Genomic DNA, 16,679 nt, shown 5'->3' on the forward strand with positions numbered 1-16,679 from the left:
TGTTACATATTAAAAAAGAATCACCTAACTTTGCAATCTTCAGTCTACCCTATCACTTTCTGGGTATTTCCTAATTTAAAGCAGCATTGTCACTTTTCAGTTTTTTTCCTAAATACATTATCTTAGTCCATCTGTTTCCCCTTAATTTTAATTCATCTTAGATGTTTAATATAAAAAGAGGATTTTTTTTGCATGATTTTGGCAATCTTTAGCAATGGGCAGAGCTTAGACAAGATTCCATTTCAGATGCCCATGTAACTAACTAACAATACATCAATTAAAATTCCAAAAGAAAGGCAAATTGCAGACAATGACATTGCCCTTTTGTGTATTTTCAGATTGTGAGCTATCATCCTCTTCCTACAATTCATGGTCATGTTAAATAATCTATACCTATGTAAAATTTACATGTGTGAGTTTTTTAAAATAAATTAAAATATACATTATTTTATAAAAATAAAACAGAAGAAAATAGAAAAACAGAAGAAGGCCGCACATCTAAATCAGCGCATATTATTTGGGGTGCTACTGGGAACACTGTGCAAAACATTGTGCAAGACATAGAAATTGCTTAGGTGCAGCTAAAAACGAACAGGCCAGTGATGTGAATAATGTCACCGGTGTGTCCCAAAGGACTGGCAGGTAAATCTGGCATGAGTGCACACCAAGCGGCTACCAAACCCACTAAGGACAGACCACTGAGGGCCAGCCCACTGAGGACAGACAAAAAAGGGCCAGCCCACTGAGGACAGACAAAAAAGGGTCAGCCCACTGAGGCCAGCCCACTGAGGGCCAGCCCACTGAGGAAAGACCAGGCAGGGAGCACTATGTCAGCGCTCTCTGCAGGGTCCTAGTGCTCTATACTTTTATAGGACAGTACCCTAGTGTCCCCAAAAGCGAGACACCAGGAAACAAAGTCAGCACACCAGGACAGGACTGTCTAAAATATGGACTGTCCTGACAAAATTGGGACCATTTGGAGGCCTGCATCTAGATGCAAAAAAATAGCGAATTGCCTGTTATATATTTTTAATCATTAAGTTACAGAGATAACGTTTTGGAAGGTCATTTTAAAACCATTCTCTTGATTATATTGAATAATAAGAAACTTCCAGAGTTCTCTAATGCAATATATTGTTAGTTCAATTAAAATCTATTATATACTTCAGTGCTGTTTCTTCATCAGTTATAGATTGTAACACTACAAAATGTGGAAATGTCCAAACGGGGTGAAAAATTATGGACGGTATTGTAAACACAGATACAGATATATTACCATTGTGTAATTTTGATTTTATAATGGTTCGTCATTATGTATACTACTAGGCTTTGAATCATATTGGCAGCTTATCAGCCATTGCCACTGACATTCAGAGCCAGAGATCAGTCCGGCACATAATGGCTGGAATAGCATTATGGGAGATGAAGTCCACAACATCTGGAGTGCCGATGGTTGCCTACCCCTGGACTAGTGTTTCAACCAAACGTCCAGTAAAGGTCTACATGGGTGAATCTCAGAGATAAGTCACTGGAACCAAAGTAGGAATATTTTTCAAATCCTAGTAAATAGGGGCTATTTTCCCACATGGTTTCAAAGCATGTAAACCAGGTTTATGGATTCACAGACCATTACCATGTATATAGTGAACCCACTCATTGACTTGGTCAATAAAGCATCTACTTTATTATTCCACAAAACAATAATTCTTCTAGAATAGCTGTGGCTGAGCGTTTGCCTAGTTACAATCATCAGAGGAGGGAAGTTCCGGTCCTCTAATAATATTTGCATTAGTATAATGTCTGGATAAAGCAAGCTGTTTCTTGGAAACAATTAGCAGCACGACATGAGCCAATCTGTTCTTTTAAGGATGCTTCATCAAATAGCACATTTTGTATTTATTCACTGAAACTGGCAGCTGAAGCAGAATTGGCCATAGTATAAACCTGTGTAAAACCTTAATAGCCCATCTTATCCGCAGGCATATATTGTTTTATTTCAGCAGGGCTGATTTCCCAGCTTCCACTGGTATTCATCTTCTGAACCATTTTAATTAATAATTGACACTTGTCAAAAAAGAAAATGAAATGTATATTTTTTTACATTAATATTGCTATGGTCCGAAAAATTACTGCTGTAATATTACTGCTTTAATATCGCTTTTTTCACAATCTGCTTTTTGACTATCTAATTAATTCTTTTTATAACAACAATTTACATCCACACCGACATAACCCGAAAACAAAATGTTCATTCAGGGTTTAATAGCATGTAAGGTGGGTCTTATAAGTTTGATTTTTTTAATTATATACACTGCTAGATCATTTGATCAAATGATTCTTTGTTTAATGGAAACATTTTAATTAAAGATTTACATTTTGCGGAATTATTAGTTAGCTAAGTATTGATACTTTTACACTAGTAAACGTGTCATACAGGGTTACTTATTGAAGTTAGAATTCAAAGTGTCAAATTTCAAATTTAAGGTCAAAGTAGCCAAGCTGGTAGTTCAGCTTACTGGGTGAATTCTTCCAGTTCAGCTACTTTGGTCTGAAATTTTAAATTCACTGTGAGTTCTTTTTGATCTCTCAGCAATTCTCACTTTAGTAGATATCTCTGTCAGCATAAATACAGAGAGTATATTTGTGAATTATTTCTATAGACAATATATATTTTAAACTATAGGATATTTAATTTGTATTGAGAAAGGCAAGTTTTGTAGTAATTATAGATGATGTGGTACGTAAAATGATATATTATATATATTAAGTAGAAATTGTAGAAAGTTTTGCAGTTTCTAACATTCTGAAAGTCACTTAGATCAATGTGTTTTTTTCAGCAAATGTATGGTTTACACAACTGATAAATATCAGGACCATAACAACGTTCAATTAATATTGCACTGTAACCATATGTATCATTAATTGCTGATTTAAACGCTGCCTTAAAGGGACACTCCAGGCACCCAGACCACTTCTGCCCATTGGAGTGGTCTGGATGCCAACTCCCACTACTCTTAACCCTGCAAGTGTAATTATTGCAGTTTTTAATAAACTGCAATCATTACCTTCCAGGGTTAACTCCACCTCTAGTGGCTGTCTACTAGACAGCCACTAGAGGGCACTTCCTGGATCATAGCATAGTGAGGACCTCTAGCGTTGCTCATTTTTCAATGCTTTCCTATGGGGAGCTCTAATGCGCATGCGCGGCATTAGGTCTCCCCGGCCGGTGGGCGGGATCAGTCTCGCCCACCGGCCGACGCAATCACAGGGAGGAGTGGCAGCGGCGGAAGAAGCAGCAACGTGGGACATCGTCGCTGCCTCTGGTAAGTTACTGAAGGGGTTTTTAACCCTTTCAGCAACCAGGGATTGGGGGGTGGGAGGGAGAGGGAACCTGCAGTGCCAGGAAAACGGATTGTTTTCCTGACACTGGAGTTTCCCTTTAACTAATATAGTATGAACTAAACATATGTTACAACCATAGATTTTTGTAAAGTAAAATCATTATAGACCTGATCTCAAAGGTAGCCTACTTTAGAACGTGAATAAATGCTGTTCGAATTTTGAGTTTAAAAAATTGCATTTAAATTTAGATGGATTTGCTACATCTCACAATATATGGCACATGCCACCATGATTTATTGGGCAGGGATGCAATAAAAAAATTTTTTCTCAGCAGGGATGCAGACCCATAACTCACTTCATGGATGACATAAGGGTAAGTTCAGGGACCACTCTATTGTCCTGCGTTACACTTATGTAGTGAACAAAATCGACACATTTTTCACAGAAAAGATATGAACATTATCAGCAAATGTTCAGAAGTTCTCAAAGCACATGCACCAGCAGGCATGCACTTGCTTACACGATGTACTGTGGAAAAAGAAATCGGACTTGTAAGTAATTTATATGAATAATTTACCAGTGGACCTAAATTCTGATCCATATCCATTATGCTGTCACATGGCATTTAAAAAGAAAACTCCTCACAGACCTTAACTGGACTGAGAGTAACTTTATTTTGTGTATTTAAAGCTGAAATTACGCATGTATATAATTTGGTTTCCTACACAATACAGATTTCATAGGCATTTAATGGATTACTTTATTACCCTTGTAAAACTAACATGATGGAATTTTTGGCAAATTGATGGATATTCTTGATGCAATTCACCAATGGTTGATATCATTTTTTATATTTTAAATTTTTTATTTAAAAGCAATACATTATCTATACTAGCCAAGATATACAGTATACTACACACTTAAACATCAATTCCTTCCATACCTTATATGTTGTGCAATCTGTTCCTGGGTTTTCCACCTGAACGACGATGTAAGCATGCAGAAAGTTTGACGCAATCATATCTGGGACAAAGGGGGTGTTATCTTCTTGAAAGACAATAGCCACAATGTCGTTACCAATATGTCTTTTCCTTTGTAACTGAAAGAACAAAATGTGTTAAAAAATATATTTGTCAAGATCACCATAATTGTCTCATTACATTAAAATTTTCATAGCCCATGTGTATTTTAAAGTGAACCTGCCATGACAGATATAGGTTTGCAGTATTCAAGCCATTTGGCTTGACTCATGTCATACAATTAAGACACACCTCTCTTGTAAGACACACCTCTCCTACATACCCCTGTTTGGTAGGTAAAAACCTGCTTCACATAAAAGGTAAAATGTATCCAACACTCTCCATTCTTAGATTGTCTGTCCAAAGCTCCAGCAATACATTATTATTGCTGTTTCTTTCCTTTCTCCAAGCTTCTACTGCTGTTGCTCTCACACTGTCTGACACTCCTTCTTGCAGGTATTGCTTTCCTCTAGGGTAAATTCAAGCGGGAGAGATGCATAGTGGAGAGTATCCATGATGCACAACCTTCTTATCTCTGCACTGATTGGCACAGGCTGAATGGACTGAGAGGAGGGGGAAAGGGCTGTCGTATACCCTCGGAATTTAGAGAAACTGACACCTTTAATAGCAAGCATAATGTATAGATGAAATTTGATTAACATTTAAGATTAACTTGTATTTGACAGAATAACACAAACAGAGTATATTAAACTACTGGTTCTGAACATTTTTACCTAAACCAGACACCTATATTATGTATCTGGCATTAGGGTGGCATTGGCATTCTTCAAACATAAAATATGGTTCAGTGAGCCATTCTTTAATTGTACTAAAATGCATTCTATACACCACCATCAGCAGACTCGTTTCAATAGTATGCATGTCCCCATTGTATTAGAGCATTGAGGAAGCATCAATAAGAAAGTCAGCCGAAGTCTGATAAGTTTGGGAAAGGCTGAGTGTTCCTGTGCTCCTGTAGACATACATTATATATGAAATATGGCAAAGATGAGATAAAGGACAGACCTTATGGGTACCAACTGTAAAGTGTCAGAATCAATATGGAACATATATATATTTTCTATGGATTGTTGAGCTGGGGTTGTAAATGGAATAAATTTGGAAAAAAAGTGAACAATTTAGATTACTTTGTGTGGTTGAAAAACCAATAACATTTCTGAAAGATCTTAATGTATAGAAACATCTCTCTCTAGTCTTTGATGTGTCAAATTCAGAGTTAGAAAAGGTCATGCACCCATTATAAAGCACTCTGTTTGGGGCTTATATGTTAGCTACTGAGTGAAAATAAATCACTGTGATGGTCACATATAATGATTGTAAAAAGTGATACTAGAATACATATATTTTAAAGTAAACCTACAGTACATGATGAACATAACCAATTTAACCCCTTAACCCCTTAAGGACCAAACTTCTGGAATAAATGGGCATCATGACATGTCACACATGTCATGTGTCCTTAAGGGGTTAAGGACACATGACAATTGTGACATGTCATGATTCCCTTTTATTCCAGAAGTTTGGTCCTTAAGAGGTTAAATCAAATAAAAGTAACATCTCAATATTGTTTTTTCCCGCCAAAAAAGTGCATGGAGTGAAAGAAAATTAAGTTGTTTTTTCTTTTTAGTTGCTTCATGCAGTGATGACATATACAACATACAGCATACTGCAATACTCTGGTATTTTTGCATTTATGCTGGACTAATACGGCTAATCCAATCTTCACTATATATATATATATTCTTGCTGACGTTTCAGTCCTTGTCGGACTTTTTTCAAGGTCTTGAAAAAAGTCCGGCAAGGACTGAAACGTTGACACTTCTTTGTATTACTTGATGCTTGAATAAACAGCACGATTAGAAATATTATTGAGTGCTGTGAGTGCACTTCAACAAGAACCTATATATACTTATGGTCGGAGTTTGCACCGAGGCATTAACAAGACCGGGAGCAGTGAGTGCGGGAAACGTGGAAAATTATATATATATACAGTATATGTATATATATATATATATATATATATATAAATCCATTATTTATAAAAATAATCTTTACCTGCTGGGTATCTCCTTCAGTAAATGGTAGCTTGGTGGATACATGGAACATTATCTCCTTGTCTCTGAAGACTGTGTAAATGGATTCAGTGCCTGTCTGGCCATGTGCAACATCAAGTCCCCCACGGAACCTATGAAAAATGCATTAACATATGAATAACAGAGAGAATGGAAAGTGTACATATTGCACAACTGAAATAAAATGTTCCGTATGCTCTTTGTGATGGAAGCAAGAAGTGTCATGACACGGAATGATCCTGGGATGTGATTTCAATAGTGTAATGCACTAAGGGGACAAAATGTGTGAATATTAAAATTTACATTATGTATGTATAACGATGATCTATAGATCAAACATAAACAAATCCAAAAAAATGGTAATCTTTCCTCCAGTATGGAGGTACATTATCTTCTTCACAGTAATATGCTAATGCTCATAGGTTTTTATTTACTATTATTCTTTTTTTTTTTTTACTCACTTTTTTAATGTGGTGGCTGACTAGGCCAGCCACCACATATATAACCCCTGCACTGTCAAGGTTTTTTTTCACTAATATTCCCCTAGCTGTTAGCGCTGCCAGTGGGGATATTGGTCAGATTTTTTCTTTTTTTAATATAGGCCCAGATTTGATTCATTCAGCCCGGATTTCTGCCATCCAGTAGAGATCTGCCTGGCTGAAATCTGGACCAAATTCAAACCAGTTCGGGACCTGAATTACAAAATCCATCAAAAAGATTGACTTTTCAGTCTGAACAGCCACGTATGCAGCCAGATAGTTTTGTTCCATTTGGTATGGGGCTATTCGGCCTTTAGTGACTAAGCTTATTATTCTTGTGTTTCTTTTTTATACATTATATTTTAGTGGGTTGTGTACCCCTTTTGCATTACTGAGCATGGGGCTACCTTACATGGTCACATGCCAGTATCGCAGATATGCATATTTGTAGACATCTATTTTTCTAGAGATTATAATTCTAAACAATACATTTTTTTCAAAAGTTCCACAATGGGTTTTGATAGAAGGAAGGACCAAGGGTCAAATGGGAGAGGTTGCGAAAACACACAAGGTCTTTCTATTTTTAACTACATTTCTTTAAATGTACTTTGCTGATGATACTTTATAACCATTAAAGGACCACTATAGGCACCCAGACCACTTCAGCTTAATGAAGTGGTCTGGGTGCCTGGTCCAGCTTTTTTCTATAAACATAGTAGTTTCAGAGAAACTGCTATGTTTATATTTGGGTTAATCCAGCCTCTAGTGGCTGTCTCATTGACAGCCGCTAGAGGCGCTTGCGTGCTTCTCACTGTGAAAATCACAGTGAGAAGACGCCAGCGTCCATAGGAAAGCATTGTAAATGCTTTCCTATGAGACTGGCTGAATGCGCGCGCGGCTCTTGCCGCGCACGCGCATTCAGCCGAAGAGGAGGAGAGGAGGCGGAGAGGAGGAGGAGAGCTCCCAGCCCGGCGCTGGAGAAAGAGGTAAGTTTAACCCCTTCCTCTCCATCCAGCCCGGGGGGAGGGGATCCCTGAAGGTGGGGGCATCCTCAGGGCACTATAGTGCCAGGAAAACGAGTATGTTTTCCTGGCACTATAGTGGTCCTTTAAGAAATACTGACTTTGCAGGATGGATTACATAAAAGTTGTAATACTTATAATTTATTTTTAAATTCTTCATTTATCAAATTTTATTTCACAGTGTCAGCTTCTTAGTGACAAAAAAATAAACCTGTTCAGATCGATATGAAATTAATTGTGAAATAGTTTGTGTTTTACAGGCTCCTAAAAAAAAATCTATTTGTAGGGCCTGCACATGATTTTTTTGTTACTAACAAATAAGCTATTAAAATATATGTGGCCTAGCACATCAATGTATGAGTTCATCATTTTGATGTCCTACCCTTTGAAGTCCTGGAGCAAGACAGTGTCACCCAGTAAAGTCAAGAACTCTTTAAATGCATCACTTTCTTCATTGTTGCTAAACAATTCTTCTTCTAATGTCTGAAACAACACAACACAACAAAAAGCAAGCCGGATTAGTTTTGTAATTCAAATTTACATCAGTTTTGTAGATGCTTGAAAGAGATAGTAAATTTAGGAACACCAGCAAAGTATGTTAGCAACCACTGCATTACTCATTTTGGGTACTATGTAAACATTAAATTGTCCATGTGTTCAGCTGCACTGAATTATAAACTGAATAATAATTATCCGCAGCAAACCTGATATTCACGAGACCTCTAAATCTTTCAATATACACTATTGTATAGAAGTATCAATGCATTAATCTGATTTGTCACCAAGAGGTGACATTTCAGATTTGTTTGAATCATGTTTTGTCATAATTTGAACTCAATTGGTATTTATCCCTTCTCTCTAAATACGTCACACTTGCATTTTGAAAGAGCACAGTGAAAATCGGTTTATTTATTAAACTGGGTATAGTCTGACATTAAGCAGGGAGTTATATTATAGGCCAAAAGAAGTAATCTGGAAAATAGCTGAAAATGCCAATTCCTCACTATTGATGACTTAGTGACTAAATCATCAATAATCTACATTTGGCCTATTTAACTATTGTCCAGTGTAGTTGTTTCGGCTTAAAATGTAATTCCCTGAATAACACAGTTTGTTAGCTTCGAGTCTCCTGACTTTGAAGAGATCTCAGGTCCTCAGCAGAATTTTCACCATATGTAGGGAAACAACTGAACCCCAATTAATGCCTTAAAATAGCTCCAAAATGATATATTGGTGGTATTTGGTGGGAACCTTTATTATAGTGTTATTAGAGTAAAGGATACGTATGAATATTATTCGGCATTTGCATAGTGCCAGCTTATTCACCAGCCCTTTACAATATTATTATTGGGGAAATGTAACAATCAATGAGACAAAAACAAAATGTTACAGGAACAATAGGTTGATGAGGAACCTGTTCAAACGAGCTTACAATCTAGAGGAGGTGAGGTATGAAAACACCAGAGGAAGGGCAGAGTGGAGTTTAATGTGGCCCCTAAGATCGAGCAAGATATAGGTTTGTGAAATAGGAGTCACTCTAGGAGGCAATGCGCTCTTCTGAAGAAATGGGTTTTGACGGACTTCTTAAAGCAGCACTTCTAGACACTGGGTGGAGCTGCAGGGAATTGGCTTTATCTATGGAGGATGTCACAGTCTCACGGGAACCCCCATAGACCTCTATGCTGTAATCTCACACAGAGAGGAGAAACCGAGAAGTACCTACTTATGAATTAGTTAAGAAATGTAATGGGGGGCTAGAGTTATGTATTGCTTTATAGGTAAGGATTAGTCTTTTTTTATTTTTTTATTATTATAACTTTTTTTATATACAGAGGATTACAGTGAATACATCTGAGTTTCATTTTCCGTAATAGTTTATAACAGTTTATAACATCCCAGTTAAGTTATTTCTTAAACCTTTAGCATACATTTATACAAACATATCCCAATCGCCCAAATTGCTCAAGAAAACAAAATATACAAAATAAATAAATAAAAACAAACAGCATATTGTATCAGCTCTAAATAGAAATTCATTCAGGTCTGTTATAAAAAGAAGAAAGACGAGAAGAGGCAGTGACATAGAGAAATAATTTTACTGAATGGCAGTAGGTGTTTTTGAGAGAACAGACAACCTAATTTTTAAAGTAAAAAAAAGTTAATGCACCACTACCAATAATAATCAGTCCCTTCTTCTAGTCTTATATAGTATTCAAGATAAGCCTAAACATAATCCAAATTAAGTTAAATGAATATCTTTAGTGCTACCATAAGTTAAATTTGTTCCATTAAGTTTTCAGTTACCGCAAAAATTTCTGTTGAAATTTTAGTTGCTGCATGGCGGTGTAATATCTTAATTATAACAAAGCAACTAAATATTTTTCCTTTTTATTATCTGCTCCCAGTGTAATTCCTCCATAACCCTGGTATCTTCAAACCTCTCTACCCAATTTTCTACCGTCGGTATATTGTTTTTTTTCCCAAAAGAATGGGATTCATGTATTAGCCTCATTAATAAAAAAAAAACATAATAATGTTTGTTGATTTACAACAGTAAAGGCATTAGGCCATCCAAGTAAGATCTGCAAAGGGGTTAGATCATATGATAAAGGTAAAATTTGTTTGATATATATAATTACTTGTTTCGAATACTGCTGAATATTTGAACAAAACAGTCAAATATGTCCAAGGGTGCCCTCTTCCATGCCACATCTCCAACACTTATTATTTACTTTTGGGAAATAGTGGTGCATTAATGATGGGGTTCTATACCACCGTGTTACCCATTTATAGAAGGATTTCTTTTTAATCTGACTAACCGAGTTCATCATAACTTTTTGAAAAATATAAGACCAATCATCAGCCATTAATTGTTTATGTAGGACAGCTGTCCATTTACTCTAAAAATGGGCAGGTGCCTTATCCATTAAATCATTTTGAATCATAGCGTATATCTGAGACAGAGAATGGGCACCTTGTGAATTTGAAATACAAAAATGTTCGAAAGAAGAAAGCTTTTTTCTTGATGTCCAATTTGGAAGAACTTCTTTTCGTAAGAAATTAACAAGTGGGGAATATATTAAAATGTCCAACGTTGGTGTTATAGAGGAGCCTAGACACTTAGTTAGAGTTGAAGTTATATAGTCTCGTAATAATGAATCTAAATTTTCCCCAGATTCACCTATCAGACGAGCTAACAATGGACCTCCTTCTCCCTTATGGAAGTCAGGATTTCCTACCAATTGATATAGAGGCGAAATTCCTAGAGATAGATGCCACCTTTATCTCTATTACTCATTAATATTTGATAGGCCAAGCGAGGATGTTTATTACTCCAAATAAACGATACAAAGATTTTCCTATACGTTATAAATATTGACTGTTGCAGGAGGATAGGCAACATCTGAAACAAATGTAATATTTTCGGGAGAACCATCACTTTTATAATATTAATACGTCCGAGTATAGAAAATTGTGGTAAGTTCCATCTAATAAAATCCTCTTTAATTTCAAGGATTAGCCTTTTAAAATTGATTTCTATTAGGTACTGAAAGTCAATGTAAGGATTGACTGAGAGGCGAGGTGTGAGAGGAGCGACGGGAGAGAGAAAATCAGCCCTGTACTGCTTTTATTCTATTTTTAAACCTTTCTGCTTATTTAAATATTATTTTGTTGTAAAAAAAAAAAGAAAAAAAAAGCTGTAACTTTGTAAACATAGCAGCTGGTTGATTTGTGTTTGATTATCTAAATATTGTACAGTATTTATTACTGAATATACCTAAATATAAGCAATTTACAATTCTTGATATTGTTGGTGTTTGCTCAATGATGAATTGTTATTTTGTTTTACTGTATTAAAACCAGCAAGTTCAATTTTGCTATCATGATGAATGCATTTTGACACATACTAGTTTAGTTCCTGCCAGCCCACTTCAAAACAAGACAGAGAAGAGTAGATTATTAGTACCATGACCCAATTTATTGTGGATAATAGGAACTCATGATGATAAAGTGATGTGCTTAGTGTGTCAAATCAACCAGTAGAGTAAAACCACACACCTAGTATTAACTAGGCTCTAGAAAGAAAAAAAATGGGGGAAGGGACAAAAGAAGGTATAGGAGGGGCTAAATGGCGTAAGTTGGGCAAAAGTGAGGGTAAGAGACACTGCTATCATTCTGCCAGTCTTCCATTATCTTTGAAAGCCCCAAGCCCCTAGGGCATCTGCTGTACCTTCTGGCATCAATTTACGCATGAAACGCTGCGGCACTGCCACTTTTTATTGTGTGAGCATTGCTTCCAGCAAGATTATGTCATTGGACCAACACTAGGGAAGGTGTCCTTTGCCTATATAAACCCCTCCACTTGATCCAGTCCTTGCTCTGTTGTGGTTTCCATTCTGGTGATCCAAAGCAAGTTATTTTGCTTATCTGTTTCCTAGTTAATTGATCTTGGCTTGTCTCGACTAATATAATTTCTGTTTCCCTTAATTCAGCTAGATTATTGATTCCATGTACTTCTATCATCCTTGACTTTTGCAAACTTTTCTCTACGCTATTATCTGTGATTTGCATGTTAAGCACTGACACTTTATGGATCGGTAAGACGTAACAATCTATTTTCTTTTTTCTTTACCAATGAGAATTATACTGCATGTTGGATGACAACCAAACTTGACAAGGGGTAATTTGCACTAAAAGAGTCAAAATAACTGACAGGGTTGAAATACACAAAGGGATTAGGCGAATTGAGAGACGAGCAAAGGGATTACAAGAGGCACAAAAAATTACATTTGCAAGGGGGTGAGCCAACATACAGTTTTGCCCTGGGTAACCTAGGTATGCTTCTGCATCGAACACACCTTTATTTTCATATTTGCTGCTCCTTAACTGTGTAACCATCTCCCTAACCATTACTTCACCCTACAGCATCAATGGTGCTATATAAGACGTATTTATTCATATGTTTTGTCAGCTAGTCTGTACCATTTTTTTGCTTTCCTTTTTTTTGAAGATATATCAAGTTTCATTGAAAAGAAATTCCATACATAGTATTTGAGAAGCTATATAAATATTATAAAAAATATAAATGCTAGACTTGGAGATTTGTTTTGTTTCAAACGGCAATTTATTTAAATGTAGGCAGAGCTGGTGATTGGCTAAATACTCAAACTCTAATACAAAATATACCCAAATCACTAACCAACCAAAATTAAGAATAGTCAAGCATCTTCGGTTTGTGATTTTAGATTTCGCCCAAGGTACCAAAAGAAAAAAAAAAGATGGTGAGATAAAAAGATGAATGATGGCTAGTTGCAATTTTTTTTTTTTTTTTTTTACAGATCAAGTGAGAAGTGACCAGTAGAGGGGGAATAGAGGTAACAAAAAAATCTACATATAAACATATATTTGATAAATATACTATAGATAAGCAAAACACTTTTTACTGCTCCTTCTGTTTCCCCCTACTTGTTACTTTTCTCACTTGATCTGTAGACCAAATGGTGGGAAATTATACATATTATGTTATATTAGGAATATATTTTGCAGTACGATGATTGGGCTATTTTTCCTCCTTTTTGGTTTATCGTATTTGGCTGCCAAGTAGTGTTTTCATACAAACACAGGGCTGAAATTTTGGGGTCCAAAAATCTTTTTTATTTCAGGTAAAAATGGTTTGGCAGAGCTGAACTTCTTTGCATACACAAGTGTATGATATTTTATCATGAATTTTAAAATATACTTAAAAGAAAACTCCATTGAAAATATGTTTCTATTATTTAGTAGATTTAACCCCAAAAGAAACATGCATGTATTTTTTTTTCTTGTGTGTTTTTTTGGGGGTTATATGAAAAAAAAAAAAAAAACAGCTTGCAAGATATCCAGAACCATGAATAGTTTCACCATGAAACAAATGTATACATCATTGTTTAAAAAACAAATGTATGTCATATTGGCCAAGAACAGGAAAAGCATAAATTTCCAGAAACAAGACACACAAACGTATCAAAAGTCTGCAATATGTTGGGGATCAGAAGCATGTATTGAGTTTAACCATAGAATATTAATTAGTAGCCACCGTTATGTCTAAACAACTTTATAAATGTAAATGTCCTGTAGCATAATGTTTTTGACAAGGGTTTGACATTACTTACAAATAGAGATGTCCTGAATAGTTCGCTGGTGAATAGTTCCTGGTGAACATAGCTTGTTTGCGTTCGCCACGGTGGGCGAACATATGCGCTGTTCGGTCTGCCCCCTATTCGTCTTCATTGAGTAAACTTTGACCCTGTACCTCACAATCAGCAGACACATTCCAGCCAATCATCAGCAGACCCTCCCTCCCAGACCCTCCCACCTCCTGGACAGCATCCATTTTAGATTCATTCGGAAGCTGCATTCTTAGTGAGAGGAGGGACAGTGTAGCTGCTGCTGATTTAATAGAGAAATCGATAGCTAGGCTAGTGTATTCAGTGTCCACTACAGTCCTGAAGGACTCATCTGATCTCTGCTGTAAGGACAGCACCCCCAAAAAGCCCTTTTTAGGGCTAGAACATCAGTCTGCTTTTTTTTCCCCCTGTGTAATCTAATTGCAGTTGCCTGCCTGCCAGCGTCTGTGTCAGGCTCACAGCGTATACTGTGCCCACTTGCCCAGTGCCACAACTCATATCTGGTGTCACAATAGCTTGCATTTAAAAAAAACAAAAAGCTTTTTTGACTGTAATATAATAGCAGTCAGTTTCCTTCACACGTGTGCATTTCAGGGCCTGCCAGGGCACAGTGTCACACCAGTGCAACTCATATCTGGTGTAACAGTAGTGTACATTAAAAAAATAATAGAAATTTGACTGTGAAATAATAGCAGTCAGTTTCCTTCACACGTGTGCGTTTCAGGGCCTGCCAGGGCACAGTGTCACACCAGTGCAACTCATATCTGGTGTAACAGTAGTGTACATTGAAAAAAAAATATATTTTTTGACTGTAATAGATTGAATAGCAGTTGTCTGCAAGCGTGTGTGTCAGGCCTACAGCATCTACTCTGCCAACTTCTGCCAGTGCACAGTGCCACTCATATCTGTTGTCACAGTAGCTTGCACGCATAGTACCACTATAACAGGCAGAGGCAGGCCACCCCGCAGGGGCCGTCGTGGTCGTGGTGCTGTGATTCCCTTTGGCCCTAGAATAATGCCCAGTGTTCAGAGGCCACGTACCCTGAACTGGAAAAGTTCTGAGGACATAGTTGACTGGCTAACACAGGACACCCAATCTTCTACAGCTTCCGCTCGGAACCTTGACGCACCATCCTCCTTCAGCTTAGCTTCAGGCACCTCTCAAATTACCACTCGCCCGTCTGCCGCCACCACCAACACTAGCATCACAGCCGCTTCACTTGATCTGTCAGAGGAGTTATTTACACATCAGTTGGAAGAAATGAGTGATGCGCAACCATTATTGCCAGAGGATGTAGATAACAGGGATATGTCTCAGTCAGGCAGCATTACACACATGGACGTACGGTGTGATGATGATGATGTTGTACCTGCTGCTGCTTCCTTTGCTGAGTTGTCAGATACAAGTGAAGCAGTTAATGATGACGATGCGTCCGTGGATGTCACATGGGTGCCTGCTAGAAGAGAAGAAGAACAGGGGGAAAGTTCAGATGGGGACACAGAGAGGAGGAGGAGACGAGTTGGAAGCAGGGGGAGGTCGTCGCAAGGAGCTAGTGGCACAGTCAGACAGCATGCATCGGCACCCGGGGTCAGTCAGACAGCACGCCAATCAACGCATGCTGTTGCCACCACCAGAATGCAGTCATTGCAAAGCTCAGCAGTGTGGCATTTTTTTTTGTGTGTCTGCCTCTGACAACAGCGATGCCATTTGCAACCTGTGCCAAAAGAAACTGAGTCGTGGGAAGTCCAACACCCACCTAGGTACAACTGCTTTGCGAAGGCACATGATCGCACATCACAAACACCTATGGGATCAACACATGAGTACAAGCAGCACACAAACTCAAAGCCGCCATCCTCCTCCTGGTCCAGCATCTTCAGCCACGTCAACCACTGCTGTCCTCCTTGCCCCCTCTCAACCATCCGCCACTCCGTCTCTCGCCTTGAGCAGTTCCTGCTCATCTGCCCACAGTCAGGTGTCTGTCAAGGACATGTTTGAGCGTAAGAAGCCAATGTCACAAACTCACCCCCTTGCCCGGCGTCTGACAGCTGGCTTGACTGAACTCTTAGCCCGCCAGCTTTTACCATACAAGCTGGTGGAGTCTGAGGCATTTAAAAAATTTGTAGCTATTGGGACACCGCAGTGGAAGGTACCCGGACGAAATTTCTTTGCACAAAAGGCAATCCCCAACCTGTACTCGATTGTGCAAAAGGAAGTAATGGCATGTCTGGCACACAGTGTTGGGGCAAGGGTCCATCTGACCACTGATACCTGGTCTGCAAAGCATGGTCAGGGCAGGTATATCACCTACACTGCGCATTGGGTAAACCTGCTTACGGCTGCCAAGCATGGAATGCGTGGCTCTGCAGAGGAGTTGGTGACACTGCCACGACTTGCAGGCAGGCCTGCTGCCACCTCCTCTACTCCTCCTACTCCATCCTCTTCCATAACCTCCTCTTCCATAACCTCCTCTGCTGCTGCATCTTGCTCCACATCAACGGCACCCCCCAAGCTCCCAGGTACTATTCCACATCCCGGTTACGGCAGTGTCACGCC

General features: G+C 38.1%; 1 protein-coding gene across 5 annotated transcripts in view; it reads right to left on the reverse strand.

The window, feature by feature from the left end:
* Positions 1–16,679, reverse strand: part of RAP1GAP2 (RAP1 GTPase activating protein 2) — a 684,483-nt gene that overhangs the window by 39,588 nt on the left and 628,216 nt on the right. For all 5 annotated transcript variants that reach the window (XM_063449836.1, XM_063449818.1, XM_063449826.1 and 2 more), the window contains 3 exons: positions 8,338–8,438; positions 6,438–6,567; positions 4,286–4,441 (listed from right to left, as the gene is read on the reverse strand). In XM_063449836.1, coding sequence (XP_063305906.1) covers positions 4,286–4,441; positions 6,438–6,567; positions 8,338–8,438 — 387 coding nt within the window. The remainder of the gene's footprint in view (positions 1–4,285; positions 4,442–6,437; positions 6,568–8,337; positions 8,439–16,679) is intronic.

Source organism: Pelobates fuscus, chromosome 1, assembly GCF_036172605.1.
Source record: "Pelobates fuscus isolate aPelFus1 chromosome 1, aPelFus1.pri, whole genome shotgun sequence".
NCBI lineage: Eukaryota > Metazoa > Chordata > Amphibia > Anura > Pelobatidae > Pelobates > Pelobates fuscus.